The sequence below is a fragment of the Populus trichocarpa genome, chromosome 8, assembly GCF_000002775.5.
Source record: "Populus trichocarpa isolate Nisqually-1 chromosome 8, P.trichocarpa_v4.1, whole genome shotgun sequence".
Lineage (NCBI taxonomy): Eukaryota > Viridiplantae > Streptophyta > Magnoliopsida > Malpighiales > Salicaceae > Populus > Populus trichocarpa.
The window spans coordinates 12,628,130-12,646,818 of NC_037292.2; the positions used below are offsets into that span (position 1 = coordinate 12,628,130).

General features: G+C 30.9%; 1 protein-coding gene across 1 annotated transcript; it reads left to right on the forward strand.

Annotated features, from left to right (window-relative positions):
* Positions 1-11,196: 11,196 nt before the first annotated feature.
* On the forward strand, positions 11,197-14,487 carry LOC7480947 (protein terminal ear1). Its single transcript, XM_024606795.2, has 5 exons — positions 11,197-12,104; positions 12,267-12,954; positions 13,131-13,250; positions 13,421-13,562; positions 13,686-14,487. Exons 1-5 carry the CDS (start codon positions 11,381-11,383, stop codon positions 14,037-14,039), a joined length of 2,028 nt encoding a protein of 675 aa, XP_024462563.1. The 5' UTR covers positions 11,197-11,380; the 3' UTR covers positions 14,040-14,487.
* The last annotated feature ends 4,202 nt before the right edge of the window (positions 14,488-18,689 follow it).

An 18,689-nucleotide genomic window follows, 5' to 3' on the forward strand; every position in this document is an offset into this window, starting at 1 on the left:
CTCTTGAGTTAACCTCCCGAGCCCTTTTCTGAGTCAAAATCTAAGCCGGGTTTAACAACTCTTCTCTAGGCATGTTTGGTTTAGCACAGGGGTGCAAATATTACTTCCGTATGCTCAGGGATTGCATGTCACTGCATCTTCTCTCTTCTTCGTGAACTATGTACCTTGATTCCAATCTTTTCTTCAAATGTGGTTCGATATTGCGTGACATAGACATCTCTCTAATTATTTCATCTACCATAATACCAAAACTAGTGATACTGGGAATTCGAATGCTCGGGAATTAGAGATTTTTTAGTATTTGGATAGTGAATTCATAAATCTTTTATTTTCAATAACCAGAAGCACAAAGGGTTAGTAATAAAGATCTTGATACCTACAAAATAGTATTTTTTTTTATGGGATTTAAGAATCTTCTAATTATTAAGTCAACTATTTTATAATAAAAATTGTAATAAATAAGCACTAAATTCTAAGAACAATAATGTTTATTCTTAGTTCATGCGTTATAAATGCTCTAAGAATATATTATAAGAGAGTAAAGATTGTGAACTCTTCATTTGAGTGATTTAGAAAGTATTTATAAATATTGTATCTTGAACCTTTTTCTTTTCGCTTGAGATGTTGAAAGTCTTTTTCTTTTTTATATCCAAGTGAGGAGGGAGTTCCTTACATTAACATTAAGGTCTTCTTACACGACATTAAAGTTGATGAGAATATCACGTCACTACAAGAAGCTTTCTTACACCATCTCGTACACAACATTAATATTGAGGGGAACAACCCTTATAATCATCATTAATGTTTGATTGATATATAGTCAGCTTTTAGATGACTTTCGCATAGCTAGAGTGTAGAGAGATGATAATTTTAGATTCTCATATTGTATGCTTAGATTTGGAATGATCTTAGGTCCAAACAGGGGCGGAGCTAAGATTATTTGATAGAGGAGCCAAAACTAATATAACAAGGTATAAATTTTTACATGTAAAGAAACTGATATATAAAGCAAATCTAACATAAAAATGGGATTATTGATTCCTAAAGAAGAAAACTTACACTGAATTAAAATTGAGTATGTGCTCTTCAAAGAACTCAATTTGGCTAGAAAGATCGTGTCTAATTGTATAGGGGACCTTGTGATAATAAGGTGCATGTGAGAAAAAATTGATAATTTTAACAGCTCTGCTAAAAACAAAATATAAAAAAATCCAAGCATAATCGAAAGAAACCCATAAAATATATCCAATTAATTAAAAAAAACAACATTCACTATAACAAGAAATAAAAAAAAATGGTAAAACTAGTAAATCTATATATATAAAAAAAACAAAAACAAAAGATTTTAAATTTGGGTCACAAATTACATTGATTGGATAAACAATGAATTAATTGCAGCTTTGTTTTAACCTTTCCGCATTACTTTGTATTATTATATTTTTTGGTTAGGACTCTAGAGAAGGAAGATAAAGAAACGGTAAAGAAAGGTAATTAAATTAAAAAAATTATTTGTTTTCTTTTCTACTTATAAGGAGAGATAATTTTAAATTTAAAGATAAATAGTAAAATAATAATTTATTATTAGAAAGCTTATTACTTGTTATATTTAAATACTAAAAAAAATTATAATATTTTGCAAGGGTGTTTTGCAAGGGCCCGGGCCTCTGCTTGCCACCCTTTGGTTCCGCCTTTAGGGTCAAGGATATTGAGTTTAGCATCTTCCTAAGCGGAAAGGCATCTAGGCTTAAAGTGTAGCTGAGACAAAAAAAAAAATGGATCTGATATCTTAATAAATTTATGTGTATTTAGATTTAATGTGTAGCTAAGCCTAAAAATATTAAATTCCGAAACAAACTTGACCCTTTTTAGTTTTGACTTTTGTTCTGAAGTTTTATGCATGATGGATATTCTTCTCTTGACCCTTCTATTCGGCCTCTTGAGTATAAAATATGATAAAAAAAAACAATTCAACCTTTGCTGCCAACTTAGAAGGAAAAGGAGCCATTTTGTGCTCTTCCCTCCCGTCAATCAGAACTAATCATGGGCCTATCACAGCTCTCAGGATTCGAATCCGAAGCAGGAGCTATTAAGCGCACTGATATTTCAGAGTTACTGCCGCATTGTTATTTTATAATATATCGAATAAATGGGTCCAGAAAAAGCCCCATACAATCGCTGGGCATGTTTTAAATAATTTACTCACAGCATGGGAAACTGACATGAAATTCTTCTTGCTTCCACTATTACAATTTACAAGTGATAAAGATGCACGAAACATAAGGGAGTAGGATTGGTTGCTGTGGTGAAACCTGTTACTCCATGATCAAGTGCAGTTCTGAATCGTGTCCTGATGGCCATGACTGTCTGAAACTCCTGCGTGGGAATGGGAATCTGCAACTCTTGAACCTGGGGAACACGATAGCAGTACCAAAGGGAAATCTGGGAGGCAGGGACGCTGTTTTATTACAACATTGACTGAATATTCTTATGCTGAACATTCTTGATGGCAGTGTTGATGTGAATATAAAATAGTTGCCTTAAAACGACAACAAATAAAGAAAGATAAACACACATGCACATTCTAGCCACTCCTCTAACATGTTGGAACAGCAAAACGATTCGCCACAGTAACAAGACACGACGGGGTCCGCGTTACGCACGCATGTCCCAAGACCAGGATTGAACATAGTTGGCACATGCACCTTGTTGAAAGCTAGTTAGGAGCAAGTAAATAAATGGTAAAAGCAGCAGCCACTTTTTAGGCCAAAAACAATAGAGGATGGAGGAGCCGGCAGCATTCCTGGTAACCAGGGGAGCAAAGGAGGATGGTCCCCTGTAGCCCTTGTCCCTGCCTATATTTCCTGACATGCGTTTTGTAACACCATTTAATTCCTACGCATACACAAAACTTTAGCCAATCATTGTAGGATTATGTTGCTTCAAACATCATATATTTGGTCATATATTTGGTTGTATTAGAGTGTTGATAATAACTTCTTCATCACTATTTTATAGCTCAACCCGACAGGTCAATTCAGGGCTTAAAACTGAGTCGGGTTTTAATTTGAATTGTTCACGTAGTTGATTAAGACAACTTGATTGACACAACTAAATTAACTTGTGACTTTGTCAAAATCCACTTGAGACTCGATTAACCTTTTTAAAATAACATCATTTTAGTTTTTTTTACAATATCCGAGAAAAACATTGACTTGAAACAACCTATTAACTCATCGGTTGACCAGCATAACCCGTGACTGAGATTTTATTCCAGTGGGTCGGGCTAAATTTCATAACAACGATCACAATATTGAATTTAAATAAAATAAATAAAAATAATTCGTTAGGTTTAAATTTAATAATTTAACCTAGATAATTTTTTGCTTCTACTATTACGCTAATCTGATACGTATCCCCTTTTTTTCCACATTTTATATATAAATATATACACACACACTTTTTGTTTCCTTGTATAGTGTTTTTTTTTTTTTAGTTTAACGTGGGTGTCTGGGCCAGCTTGCGTGCACCTCGACTAATCTCACGAGCCCTAAAATTAACGATCATGTAAGCCTCCAGTGACCATCATATGAGCAACCACGTGGCATAGTTTGACATGCCTTGGGGGAGCCTGTGACTCCGCAGAATATTAAACCTTGAAGCTGCAGAGCTGCTCTTTTTGGCATCTAAAAGTTCAAGGGTGTGATTTTTATTTTTATTTTATTTTTATTTTATTTTTTTTCCTATGGATAAGAGTAGCATTTCTTTTCACTTGTTTTGATACAAGTTCATATTTCTCCCCTTTCTGTAAAGTCTCAGAAAGGCAAGAGCGGGGCCTAATTGGTATGTGCAAAACACGCAGACTGCCCAGTGCCTCGAGGACCTATTATAGTAAGCTGCTTTAAGATGGTTGGTGCCTGTCCTTTTCAATGGCTTTTTTTCCCTGAAAAAGGCCGTCGGGTACACACGTGGAACGTATTTGATACAGTTTTTATATTCATGTTTTTGAAAAGTATTTTTAAGTTAAAAAATATTAAATATTTTCTAATAATTTTTATCTTTTTGAGGTTAAGAATAAAAATTATTTTTTTTAATATATTTTTAAATAAAAAACTATTTTGAAAAATATACAACATCTTTTCAAAAACTCGTTTAAATACCACTTTGATATTTGTTTTTCTAAAATAAAATTTTGAGTTCAAGTCTTGTATATAAAGTGTATATATATTATTACTAGAAAAACTTTACTTTTTAACGAGTCAACCTGATTGAACTAGATTAGTTAAAGTTCAATTAATTTCTAGATACATGATTTAAAAGAAAAAAAACTCGTTTAAAGCAAGAAAAGAGATATAAGAGAGGAGGGCGTCGTGGGCGTGAGTGACCCATGAATTTACATGCGGAGAAAATGGGGAGAACAACAACATAACCTATAAGCTAGTGATCCTATGTACGTGACAGCATAATATTAATTGTCCCCATAAAAATTGACCTTTTTGTTTTTAGAAGTCTTTGTTTTTGCATTTCATTTTAAAAAAAAAATGTTTATTTTTTTTATTTTAAATTAATATATTTTTAGTATTTTCAGATCATTTTGATGCGCTGATATTAAAAGTAATTTTTTAAAAATAAAAAAATATTATTTTAATATATTTCCTAGTAAAAAATACTTTAAAAAACAACAATAATTACTAATCACACTTTTAAATAGATATAATAATACGAAGAAAAAATAACAAAATAGAAATAGCATATTTTTACGTTAATAGTAATGCAAGTATAAATGTTTTTATTGGTTGTGAGAGTAGTGTGATTTAATTGATTACGTAACCTTTGAGATTTTAAGGTTATTCTCAATTAGATATGAATTTATTATATTTAAATTGTGTGAAAAAGTCTAGCGTATGTATATTTTTTTAATCAGATGAGCAATTCTAAGCTTAAAAAGAGATTTAGTCATGTTAAATAATTTGTTTAATAAAAAAGAGTATAATTTTTAACTTGGGTATTGGATTGAGCATGATTTTTTCTATGAAAACCTACTTATTGTCTAGTCTTATTATTTTGTTGTTTAATTTAGAGTTTTTAACTTAATTTACTACTGCTAGATGATATTAGAGAAACATATTTTATATTAGCATGAAAGTTAGAAATATAGTGTTTCAACCATCAATTAACTCTGATGTAATTATCTATAAAATAATCTTCCATAGGATTGACAATACATTACATACTTTGGCGTTGTAGTTCCTCAAAATAACAAACAAAATGCATGAAAAACTCTTCTTCTTTTTTCTTTTTTTTGGATTAACATGGGTGTTTAGATCCGTTTGCGCATACCTCGACTAATCTCACGAGCCATGAAGTTAACCACCATGTAAGTCTCTGGTGGCCCTGAAGAAATTCGAACTCGTGACTATTAAAAATTAAACCCAAAACCTGATCAGTTAAACTACACATATGATTATAGACGTATTTGGGAGTGTGGTTGTACTTGCTTTTTAAAATGATTTTCATTCAGAAAAATATGCCAATAATATTTTTTTTATTTTTTAAAAATTATTTTTGAGATCAGCACATCAAAAATATATTAATTTAAAACAAAAAAAATTCAAATTTTTTCAAAAGCACTTTTCAAATGCATTGTTAAACTCTCTCTCTCTCTCTCTCTCTCTCTCTCTCTCTCTCTCTCACACACACACACACACACACACACACACACACACACACACACACACACACACACACACACACACAAAGAGAGAAAGAGGAGGAGGAGGAGAGTTAAATTTGGTTTGCCAGCGAGAATTTTGAAGCAAAATGAGGGAGTCGAAGCGGTGTAGATTGCAACTTTATCCTAGGTTTCCCGCCAACAGCATTGATGGACACTGCATTCTACCAGTTACCAAGGTTTTTAACAAATAATTTCCTCGTCGATGACTGGTGAGAGATCTTGGGGAGAAATCTGAGGCATTTGTAGTTCTCCCCTTTCCAGATTCCCAGCATTGATGAATTACAGCTATCATGGTACATGGAATTACAGCACAATTACTACATAATTTATTTGATTTTTGTAACTCAGGGCACCGGAGTATGAATGGAGAGAAGAACAAAGAGAGAAGAGAATCGAGGAGTCGGGCAAAGAATTAAATTAGGGGGCGCACGTACAAGTGTCTTTTACCATTCCATCATCATTTAGTGAAAGTTTTCTGAGAATAATATAGTTCGAAAAAATATAATTTAAACAAAACACATTTTTTAAATATGAATTTCATACACAACTATGATAAAAATGCATATTGTTTTCTAAATTTTTATTATTTTTTTAAAAAATTATTAATCATTTATTTTAAAAAAATCCAAAAAAAAAAAGATCCCTTCTGAAAAGTAAAAAAAAATAAAATCACAACATGAAGTACAGAGATGCATCAGGTCATGCCATTATTATCCCTTTCAGTTTTTACTTTTTTGGCAAAAACCTTTCGGCTTTTTCTTTTTTTTTTGTTGCTATCTTGTACTTTCTCACTATCTTCAACATGTCCCTCGACATGGATATTCACAATAATAATCAATTTTTATTTTTCCATTCCAACATAAAATCACTAAACTTGCTATTAAAGATATTATGGTCTCTTCCACGTAGATTATTAAGATCGATGAGGAGCTATTTTTTTTATCTTTTAGTTATATAATGTAAAGATTATATTATTCTCAAAAACAAAAATAAAATAAAATAATAAGTTAATTAGGGATAGTTTAGTATTTTTATCTTATATATATATACATAATATAAAAACTATATTATTCCTACAAGCAAAATTTGTTAAAAGATTAATTAAGAGCAATTCAATATTTTTATACTTTAAAAGTATAATGTTGAGATTATATTAAACTTAAAAGTAAAATTTATTGAATTTGCATTCAAGAACTTTTTTGTATTTGCAAACTATTTTTTTTAATTATTAACAAGCTCACTCTCAAGGTGATTTTGTCTTTTGAAAAACATAAATATTGTTTTAAAAAATTAGATGACGTGTGTTGATAAATGGACAACAAATGCAGCATCGTCCTACATCTAAATGCTTTTATTCAAGGTAGCATTGGAAGCATCTCGCTGTGATCTTTTTGTTTGTGCTACGTGTGTATAAGACGGAGTAGTGGTTAAGTTCTAGTGGATATTTTTATTCTCCTCACTCTTTTCACTTTTTTCTCTTTGTCAGGATATAAAAGTGTAATTTATTTTTTATATCCAATTTAATCATATTTTATTTATTTTTATCTTTTTTATTATTTTTCTCTTTGGTTTTGTCCCTTGTCATTTGGTTTTATTTGATTTTTATAACAAAATTTATCTTTATTATTTTGATTGTTGTTTGTTTTTTTCTTTTTTCTTGATTGAATTTTATTTTAAAATTTATCTCTCAATGTTTGATTTCAAATTATTTTATATCAAAATTAGTTATTATTCTTTTTATTATTATTTCTTTTGTTTTAAATCTTTTTTATTATTTTTTTTCAATTTTATTCATCAACATTCTATTAATTTAGAATTTTACTGCATTATTTTTTAGGGTTTGTTTTTTATAGGGTTAATTTCAAGCTCATGATCAGGATCATAAGTTTCAAATGTTAGCAAAGTTGAATTTGGTCCTTTTTTAAGCCTTTTACAAAAAAATTATTTTTTATTCAATTTTCTCCTTTAACTTTTGATTTATTAGGAATTAGTTTTCATACTCTTCTTTTCACTTTCCTTTTCATAAGGTTATCCCAATCTCGTGCCTAAAATCACAGAGTTATCGAGTTAACCAAGGTTGGCTCGAATTTTTTTTTTGTTTTTTTTTCAATTTCTTTTTCAGTTTTTTCCTTCAATATTGGTTTATTTGATAATTGTGATTCGTTGTTTTATTTTAGTTTGATTTCGATGAACTTCATATGATTTTTTAATCAATTTTTTTATTGTTATTATATTTTTTATTCATATTATTTTAATTAGATTAGCTTATTAAATCTTATTGAGTCAGTGAAATGACTCTTGAATTTTTTTTGCTTTTTCAGGATCATTAAAAGCTTGTTTGAGAGTATGGTTGTAATTGTTTTTTAAAATACTTGTCACTCCTAAATATATTAAAATAATATTTTTTATTTTTTAAAAATTATTTTTGATATCAACGCATCAAAATAATTTAAAAACACCAAAAATATTAATTTAAAGCAAAAAAAAATAAAAAAATTAATTTTTTCAAAAACATTTTTAAAATGTAAAAATAAACAGTGCAAGTCACCAATATATTATAAAAACACTTTTAATTTAAACCTTGCTCAATTCAAGACTTACGTGATATATTAGGTTAGAAAGTTCAAATCAATTAGAATAATGTCATTTCAATTTAAAGAAAAGAGCCAGAACAACATTGAGTTTATAAATTACTATAAAAAGGTTAAATTGAATTTGGCAACTTTAAGTTAATGTTTTTTTTTTTTAAAAAAAAAGCAATACATCAAATTGATATCATAATATATACTAAGATGCCCAGAACAATCACCATAACACTTTTTTTTCCGTACTCGAATTTTTTATAGCATATTTATATACCCAAATCGAGGTATGATTTGTTAAAATTTGTTGGGTTTAGGATAAATTAAAAAATAGAGGACCAAAGTGTAAACAAACAAAGAAATTTCGTTATCAATCTAAGTTTTTATTCAAAATTCATTTTTACCCTCTTATTTTCTCTTTTCAACCTTCACAATCCCTCTAATTTTCAAAATTTTAATTTTAATCTAAAAATTTATTTTTTTTATTTTTTCGGTTCATGAGTTTAACAGAAAAAATAATAAATTATTAGATTATAATGAAAAAAAATCAAGTCATTGGTTGTCATTAGTTTTAGACACTTAAAACTTAAATGCAAGTATCAAAAAATTCCTTTCGATCAAAATAATTTGAAGGTGGTTATTTTGAACCTTAATAATGGTTGAAAATAAAAGATCAAACTCGAGAAGAAAATTTACCTATGTTAAATTGTTTCTTGAGTTTTTTAACTTGATAAATTAGCTTTTAAATGTTAAGAGGGTGTTATTTAAGCAAAAATATGTTTTTGATTCAAAAAACAACCCATGATTTTTTATACCTAAAATTAGGGCAACAACAGACAACGCGTTGTTTTTTTTTTTTCTCAAAAGAAAAGCTCCCTTAAAAAAATAAAAATAAAAGAGCGAGCCCTTGCATGTGGGCCTGAGCTAGAGGCCCACATGCCTAAGTCTTTTTTTTAAGGCCCGGGCTTGTTGGGTCACCCAATCTAGGCTTGGCTGCTAAATATTTTTTTTCATCCTTCAATTTTTTTTTCCTTTCAATTACATCCCTTATTTTTTTTTGTAAAAAAATTCCTCTATTTTTGTCATCATGTATTTAGCTAATGTTTTTTTTATTAAACTCAAAGAGTCTATAACTCAGATCGCGGATTAGACATATTAAGCTACAACACCCGGGTCGATCCAATATGTTTTCATCATTATTTTTTTTTGTTCAAATTCCATATTTTTTTTTCTATTTTTGCTATCATATGTTTTGGTAAAAAAATAAATGTAAAAAAAAACAAAATTATTTAACCCAATGAAATTAATAACCCGAGCCATGAGTTTGAAGGGTTAAGAAAAAAATAAAATTTGATTCAATATATTATTTTTTAATATTTTTTTAAAAATAATTTTTTGAATTAGCATTCATTATAGATTTTATTTTGGTTTTTGTATGATTAAAATGTTAACATAATTTCAAGAAATCATGAAGTTAAAGATAGATCAAAATTAACTGGAATAAATATAATATATTACCATGTTATTTTTTTTTAAGTCCATGTCCTTCGATTATTTTTTTGGTTATCTAAGATTTTTTTTTTTTTAAAAAAAAAACTAGCGCTAGCTAGTAACCCAGTACACAACTAGACAAACTTGCCGAGTTTAATAACTTTTCCAAACAACATGCCATCCTCGTCAATCGATCGTCTCTCCATGATCACACACATTCGCTCCATCGCCACGTGTACGACCCACACTCCTTCCAATGTAAATAAAAAAACATATAAATCATTCCCATTAATTTAGTAAGTTCCAACAAAGTGTGCTTTGAATTGTTGTAAAGGTTAGAGTTTGTACATGGAACCGAAAAAATTATGAAAAACTAGCTTTCGTGGGTTTTTTCCTTAAAAAAATAGCATACTCAATTAAAAAAATTAATGGAATAGTATAATTAAAAAAATAATTAGTGAAATAACATAATTTATATGTCATAATTTAAAAAATAACGACATCCTTTATGGTCAAGAAAAAGGAGAGAAAAAAAAAAAACCTTAAAGTTACATCAAAACTTTAATTACAATGTCATTGGTACCACAAAAAAAATTCCTGATGGGATAAATCTAACGACATCAGTAAAAATCACCATTAGTAATCTTAGTGGGTCACACTTGCTGGCAAAGATAAACAACCCACCCTCCATATTTAAGAGACAAGTGAGGATTTGTATAGTTGGATTTATCTTATTGAGATCTTATAGATGATACTGGTGGTGTCGTCATCAGAACTTCAATATATCTCTAAAATCTCCTTTTTCCTTTCTATCTATTTTCCTCTCTTGAGCCCATTTAATATTTTTAAAGGATATTAATATTTTTAACAATACAAAGTTATAAAAATCACATTTTTTAATTGTGATATATATAAATTATAATATTTCACTAATTTTTTTAAAATATATTGTCTTGATATTGTTTTTTAAAAAATAAGTGCTAAAACTAGAAATAACTCTTTTATGGGTTATGTTCATGAATAGTTAACTGAAGCTCTGTTTAAAAGTGTATTAAAGATTGTTTTTTAAAATATTAGAAATATATTAAAATATATTTTTTAAATTTTATTTTTAATATCAATAAAAATAAAAAATAATAATTTAAAATCTAAAAAAAATTAAAATTTTTTAAAATATAATTAATCACATTACCCAAAAAAAATAATCCTTATAGCTAAACTGAACCTTAACTCCTAGCACTTTCCCAAGCACACTGACCTAAATCATCAATAAACTCATCCCATTACCACCGTAAGCCTGCAAGGGTAATGTCGTCATTCCGCAGAAAAACGCAGGCAAAGGACATTCTTTGCAACTTTAGAAAGGAGAGATAAAGGAAAGTGTCATTTACTTGGTCTTTTTATTTCAACCAAGAAAGAAAGAGTCTGAGAGACAAAACAGACCAGAGAGAGAGGCAGCAAATGCATTGCTACTAGTGTACTACCCTGTGTTTTTCTAGCAGTTGCATCGCCGGGAAACCAGTCTTTCCCGTTGTTTTCCTTAAGCTAACCGCTCTTAAATCATCGGAAAATCACCATGGAAGAAAACGGCTCTGTTCAGTTTCCGGGAAATCTAGACCCAAGAGCACAAGAGTTCAGGCCTAGACGTGATAACCTTCACAATTTCTCCCCAAAGTTTCTTCCTTTCGGACCGCCGCCTCCGCCGCCGCCACCACCACCACCTCAGCTTCCGCACCAAGTCTACTACACCTACACCCCCCAAGCGTTGCCGTTTAGCGACTTTGTAGGTTTCGTTCAGTATGATCATCATATACCTCCGGCGTACGTTAGCGTGGAACCTCTTCCCCCTCTTCCTCCTACCGGGGCGCCAACTCGGACTCTGGTATTGAGTTCGGTGCCGAGCGAAGTGAACGAGTCATTGATTAGGAGAGAATTGGAGGTTTTTGGAGAAGTTAGAGGGGTCCAGATGGAAAGAGTTGGTTATGGGACTGTGACCGTTCATTTCTACGATCTAAGACATGCAGAGAGAGCCTTGAGGGAGATACGAGAGCAGCACATGCTGCATCAAGCCAGGCTAAGGAACTTCTTTATTCAAAATTCTGAGAGCATTAGCTTCAATATTGCACCAACACCACCACCGCCGGCGCGTGGTGTAATTGCTGGTTGTGTGGTTTGGGCTCAGTTTATTATTCCGTCGTGTAACGAGGTGCCTGATGGACAGAATCAAGGGACCCTTGTGGTCTTCAATTTGGATCCCAATGTTTCTACTAGAAGCCTTAAAGAAATTTTCCAAGCTTTTGGTAAATTATTTGTCTTCTTCTGTTTTCCAAAATAAAACAGAGATTTTCCCTCTCTTCTGGTCATGTTTCAAGTCAGTTTGTTAAATGTGATGGGTCACTTTCCTGGATTATTTTTTATAGCTAGCAAGCTGATTTTTTTTTGGTTAATTTCCCATTTGGCAGGTGCTGTCAAGGAGGTGAGAGAGACACCTTTGAAGAGGCACCAAAGGTTTATAGAGTTTTACGATGTTAGAGATGCAGCCAAGGCCCTTCGAGAGATGAATGGAAAGGAAATTTATGGAAAGCAAGTTGATATTGAGTTTAGTCGCCCTGGTGGGCATGGGAAGAAGTTTTTTAATGCCAGGCCCAGGGCCACTTCCAAAAACTCCTTTACTACTCCTGTCTTTGACTCCACAACCAACCTTCGCCATTCCAAAGTTGCAACCTTTGTGTCTCCGCAACCTCCACCATTGCTTCATAGATTCTCCTCCGGCTGCTCACCTCCAAATGTTTCCCCTCGCTCATTTCTGTCGGAAACTCAATCCTCAGCTGGAAAGAAACCGTCTGGTGATCCTAGCGAAGGAAACCCTATTGAGGCTTCAATTGAAGCTTCTTTGGGGTGTTTGTCATTGGGTGGAGACGTAATTGTTGGGAAGGTTGCTTATCGTGGCCCTCCAAAGAGAAGTTTGAAAAAGAGCCAGTCTTTTACATCTACAAAGCAGCAACAGAAGAGTGCCAAGTCTTGGAAGGGATCAAGGCAAGCGAAGAAGCTTGATAGTCGTTTTCTTATAAGTGATGAATCCATGGTGGAAACCAGCGGTAGTGATTCCAGGACCACTGTCATGATCAAGAACATACCCAATAAGTACAGGTTGGCTTTCTTTTCTGCTACACTATACAACTAATCAATAAACTAATAATGTTGCAGCGCTTTTTTATTACTATTTATTTGAGGCTTTGAGAGATTTTTTTACTAAGATCTTTTAATTAGGAGTATTTATATATAGAGAGGTGATTCATGAATTTTTTATTAATGAATTATTGCAGTCAGAAGCTGTTGTTGAATATGCTGGACAATCACTGCATTCACTGCAACGAGCAGATAGCCAACGGGGATGACCAGCCCTTGTCTTCTTATGATTTTTTATATCTTCCAATTGACTTCAAGTGATTCCCTTTTACGTTACCTTCATTTATTTCCTTTCTTTCATTCTTCAATTGTGCGAGGTTAGGGTTCTTTGGCATTCAAGTAAAAGCAAATGCTCAAGACAACTGAGTTTCATATACTCAGGTTCTGGTGTTGTACCATTGCTGAATATTTTTGTTTCTGAAAACAGCAACAAATGCAATGTGGGATATGGGTTCGTGAACATGACATCCCCGCAGGCAGCATGGAGGCTCTACAAGGCCTTTCATAATCAACATTGGGAGGTCTTCAGCTCTAGGAAAATCTGTGCAGTGACTTATGCTAGAGTTCAGGTACTTCCTATTTTCTCTTTCAAAATCTCTAAAGCTTGAGCAATATTGGAGTATGTATTGCTTTGTCCTAATTGTATTATATTATGGTTCCAAAAAAAATAAAATTCGTACAAATGATGAAAGGGATTGGAAGCGTTGAAGGAGCACTTTAAGAACTCAAAGTTCCCATGCGAGATGGACCACCATCTGCCAGTTGTTTTCTCTCCTCCTCGAGACGGGAGGCAACAGACGGAGCCTCTTCCCATTATTGGCCACAAGCACGATCAACAGCCCATCAATATTATTCTTGGTGACTCCATCGCGTGCACCCACCATGAGATAGACGGTGTGAATGATAACCTCAAGACCTGCAACAGATTATTTGGTGACACTGACCAAGGAGGAGAAAGCCAGCTCAAATGCAGCAGCAGCAGCAGCAGCCAAAATGGCGGCGATATTGGTGATGATGATAAAGACAGTAGTAGTGGCAGCAGCTAGCATGGTGGCTTACTGATTAAAGTTGAGAGGGAGCTCCGCGATTGATTCTCTTGGATAACTGAGAAGATTTGAGTATCATACATCCACCCGCGAAACCAACGACGCTGTTTACATTACATGCCTGCTGCTAAAACCAGCTTAAGCTGCACCACCCAATGAAATGCTTGTTGAGCTCCGGGCCCTTCACTCTCTTTACATATAAAAGTCCATGGTCACTTAACAAGCCTAAGGCTTAGCTTTTATCTGTCCTCAGTCACTCAGGCTAGCTACCTGTATGATCTGACCTGACCACACCACCATCACCTCCATTTACTCTCTCCCTCTATCGTATTTTAGCAATTTTTTTTTTTAAAGAGATTGTATTGTAGAAGCGCTCTCTCTTTTCTGGGAATGAAAATTGGACAAATCGGGCAATTAGTATATAAAATGCAAATAAATTGTGAATTAACACCTCATCAATATATTTTTTTTGTGAAATAATATATTTTAATGATGTTATGTCATGGTTTAAAACTGTGATATTTAAAGAAAATTGTGGTTAAAAATTGTGATATTTATTAAACATTGTGGATGATAACTTTTGTCACGGTTTAAAACTTCAGAATTGTAGCATTTAGTCAAATTCCCCTGCAAACTTCAGAAAAGCCAATTCTATTATTAGAGTAAAAATGTGTTTTATTTTTTTTTTAATGATTTTGATGTTATTATTTTATGAGATTTATTATTTACTTTGTTAATTTGATTTTTAATTTAAATTTTATAATTTTAACAAAATTTGGACATAATTTTTTTTATATAAGAACTATATCTAAAATTTTATCTAGTCTAAAAAAACCTATAAAAAATCACAATAACTAAACTTAATAAATTTTTACATTTCATAATCACAAGTAGCCTTCTGAATGCAAAAATAAAAAAAAATATATACAAGCAAAATAAATCTAAAATACTTCAAAAATACAACATTCAAGTAATTAAAATCTCAAAATATATGAATATATAACTAATCTATCCACATCTACGTTGTTTACTAGATGATCCGGACACATCAATAGCACGACTGGATTCTGGTCCAACACCTGTCAAAGTGGTCTCGCCCTCTACCGTGGTATTATCAAGAGTTAACCTTTCTCCAAATATTTCAAGTCTAGTGTGGCAAACATTGAACCACCAACGCAACTTTTTTTTATATCAAATTACGAAGCACTGATGCGCCCTTGTGACTCTCTCGTAGCATGAAACCAACCTAATATTAATGTTAAATTAAATATTTTATACTTATAATGCAATTTTATTTAATCTTGTATGATTGCAATCGTCATTGAAAGCTTATTCATAACGAGGGTTGATATAGCATTAATAATAAAATTTGCATGAAGTTGATGGTGATCTTTTTTTACAAAGGTCGAAACACATGTGCATGGTTTTTTTAACTTTGTTATCTCAAATAAATCCGATCTTTTATGATATCCCTCATGCCAATGTCACTTATATTCATATGTTTGCACACATTGTAATTGAACAAATGTAGAGTTTGATTGTTGGACTCGGTAAACAAGCGAATGTGTAATATGACACCGTTTAATTGTGTTAATCAATTCATTTTTATTATTGAATGTTTGTCTAACCTCTAAATCAACCCTCCTGGCATATGTCTATGACTAAGTGTCTGGTCATTATAAACAATAAAATTAGATCTAGAAGCATCTTCAAATTCAAGAACAGGAGGTATGATTTCATCATTAACATCACCATCAACATTTACTATCATATTCGGTTCTAATGTATTATCATATTCATTGTCACTAGGCTCATAATAGTAAAATCTATATTGATCAGTAAATAAATTGTCGAACATAATATCATATATCCTTTGTAGCAAATCATCTGATAATAAACTATTTTTACATCCATTAACTGAATTTGAAGGACCAACAAAAGTTAGGATACACACATGTTTTGGTCAGCTATTCATATACTATACCATCATGTTCAAACTACTTTGGATGAAATAATTAATTATTGTTTTAAAACTATCATCACACACAATCAATAAATGATAAAACTAATGTTCATCAATATAATATTTTCTAGTTATTTCAACATCAATATCATTATAATTTCACTCAAGCCCACAACAAATGATTTCTTTCATTTCTACATATGACATGCATAAATTACTATTTAAAAATAAACTACTCCAGCCATTATATGTGATACCACTGTTTACATCATGAACAATAATGTCTCTATAATAACATAACATAAATATGTTGAAAGACATTCTATATAAAAAAAAAATCAAATTCTGGTTAATTGAACATAATTTTAACTAAATTGCATTACTTCAACCCTAATTGAAAAAACTCATAGCAAATTCAATAGAAATCTCAAAACTCAATGTTAAAGCAAACTTCACCAAAAATCAAACATAATTCATTATACAAAATCTAATTGATATTTTCATACTCAATTGCATTAAATCAAATTCAAATTCATAGTAAATTAATACAATTCCAAGAAAATACCAAATTCATCAACTTATCAATAAAATATGTAATTCATCATAATTCTACCGCATTCATGCTCTCTTGCATGAAATCATCAAGCGTGGTTAATTACATTATTAGCTGATTCCAGCAATACACACAAAATCCTTAATTCAGAAACTTAAACAAAATTAAATGCAATACATAATTAATTAAAATAATTAATTCAACTTATTTTCATATTTAAATATATCAAATCAACTTTAATTGATGATATTCTTAACTAATTTATTATTAATTAACAAACTCTAAATTCATCATAAACCAAACAAAACATAAATTCATAGTAATGTAGAATGTTTACCTTGCTTGTAGAACTAGAAAAAGGGCTGGTGCAGTAGCACCGGTGGATTTTGAACACAAAAATATCCAAGGATGCCTAGAGACTATAATGAGTTTTATTTTTGGTTGTTTTAAGGGCAAAATAAAAGTATTTAGTGGATTTTTTTAGAGAGATAGTTATGGTGTTGGTCGGATTGGAGATAGAAAGCACGTCTGGTCTATGTGCTCTTCAATGTAGGAGAGTTTAAATTTTAATTGATGTCGTATTTTTGAAGCATGAAAAGATCAAAATATTCTATTTTACCAAAAAAAATTTAAAAAAAATGTTATTTTACCTAAACTTTAAGTATATTGTCCTAACTTAAAAAAAAAATCCATGTAAATTGTAGTGTTGTAGCATATGTATTATGTTCTTCCTTAGATTTACTTGAAAGTTTTTCACGATTGGTTATGATTTTATTTTATTTATTTAAAATTAAGAATAGATTATTGTTATCATCATTATTATTAAGTAAATAAACACATTGGAAAAAGCAGTTTTATATTTCATTTTCTTCGATTGGAGGGAATAAAATAAAAATATTTTAGGGTTTACGTTGAACGTTCAAAGGAAAGAGAGGGAAAAACCAATGGATAAAAGGAAGCCTTCATTCTTCAGCTGTTCAGGGCACTGCAGATGGGCTACCAATCACTTGTAAGTGCACGTCATTCTCTTCTACTATTATCAATGCTTCTGCTGTCATTTTCACTCCAAAGGTCTGTCTTTGCTTCCCCGGCGCACTTTAGCATCATCTCATGCAGAAGAAAGCATGGTCATAAAACTTGGGTGGACCTGTAACTGATTGGACCCGGTCTCTAGTTCGGTTGAGTTTTAAAAAAATCAACTTCCAATTTACCAAGTAGACTTAATGAATTAATTTATAATTTGATTAAAATATAATTCGATTTTTTTTAAATAATGTTTTAATTTTTTTTAAAAAAATTAAAACATCATCTCTCTTAAGAAAATAATCAAGATCAAAGAATAAGAATGGAACAAATCAAGGTAATAAAGAAATTATTTCTACCTTCTAATTAAAAAAGATGAACAAGCATTTTGCACAATTTGTTTTATTCCATATTTTTATATGTCCCTTGTTGCATGGTTATATAAACTCTATATATAAGTAATGTAAACCATGTAATAAAATTATGAAATGATATCATTCTTTTTTATTCTAAATTTTTAAATGATATCAGAGTTAGTTTGATCTAATAGGTGTTTAGAGAGACTAAAGCATGTGTGTAAAAAAAAAAATCCAAAAGAGAGTGGATGAGCAATGACATGAAAGAAAAAAATAAAGGTACAAGATGATAGAGCTAAGTAAAAAAATTGAGATTTTTTATTAAAAAAATAGAAAAAAAAAAACCAATAATTGCTTTAGTGCAAGCTGATAAGTTCTTGTATGAGAGATAATGTGATACAAGAGAGACTCATAAATTAAAAAAAAAAAACTCTTCCTTGAGGAGATGAAAAATGACAAAGGATTAGTGAGCCAAAATTGAAGCTACTTGAAAATGTTAAATCTTGAAAAAAAATGTTTGGTCAATCACAAGAAGAAAAATAGTTATTAGTAGCCATGTATTAATGTATGTCAAACACATAAAAATTAAAATTATCTTGAATTTGAGGATGCGTGTTAAGGAAATAATCAAGATTAAAAAATTGAACAAGTCAAGACAATTATAAAATTATTTTTAAGATCTAATTATAGGAGATGATCAAGCATTTTCTATAACATGTCTTATTGTATGGTTTTATAAACTCTACATGAATGAA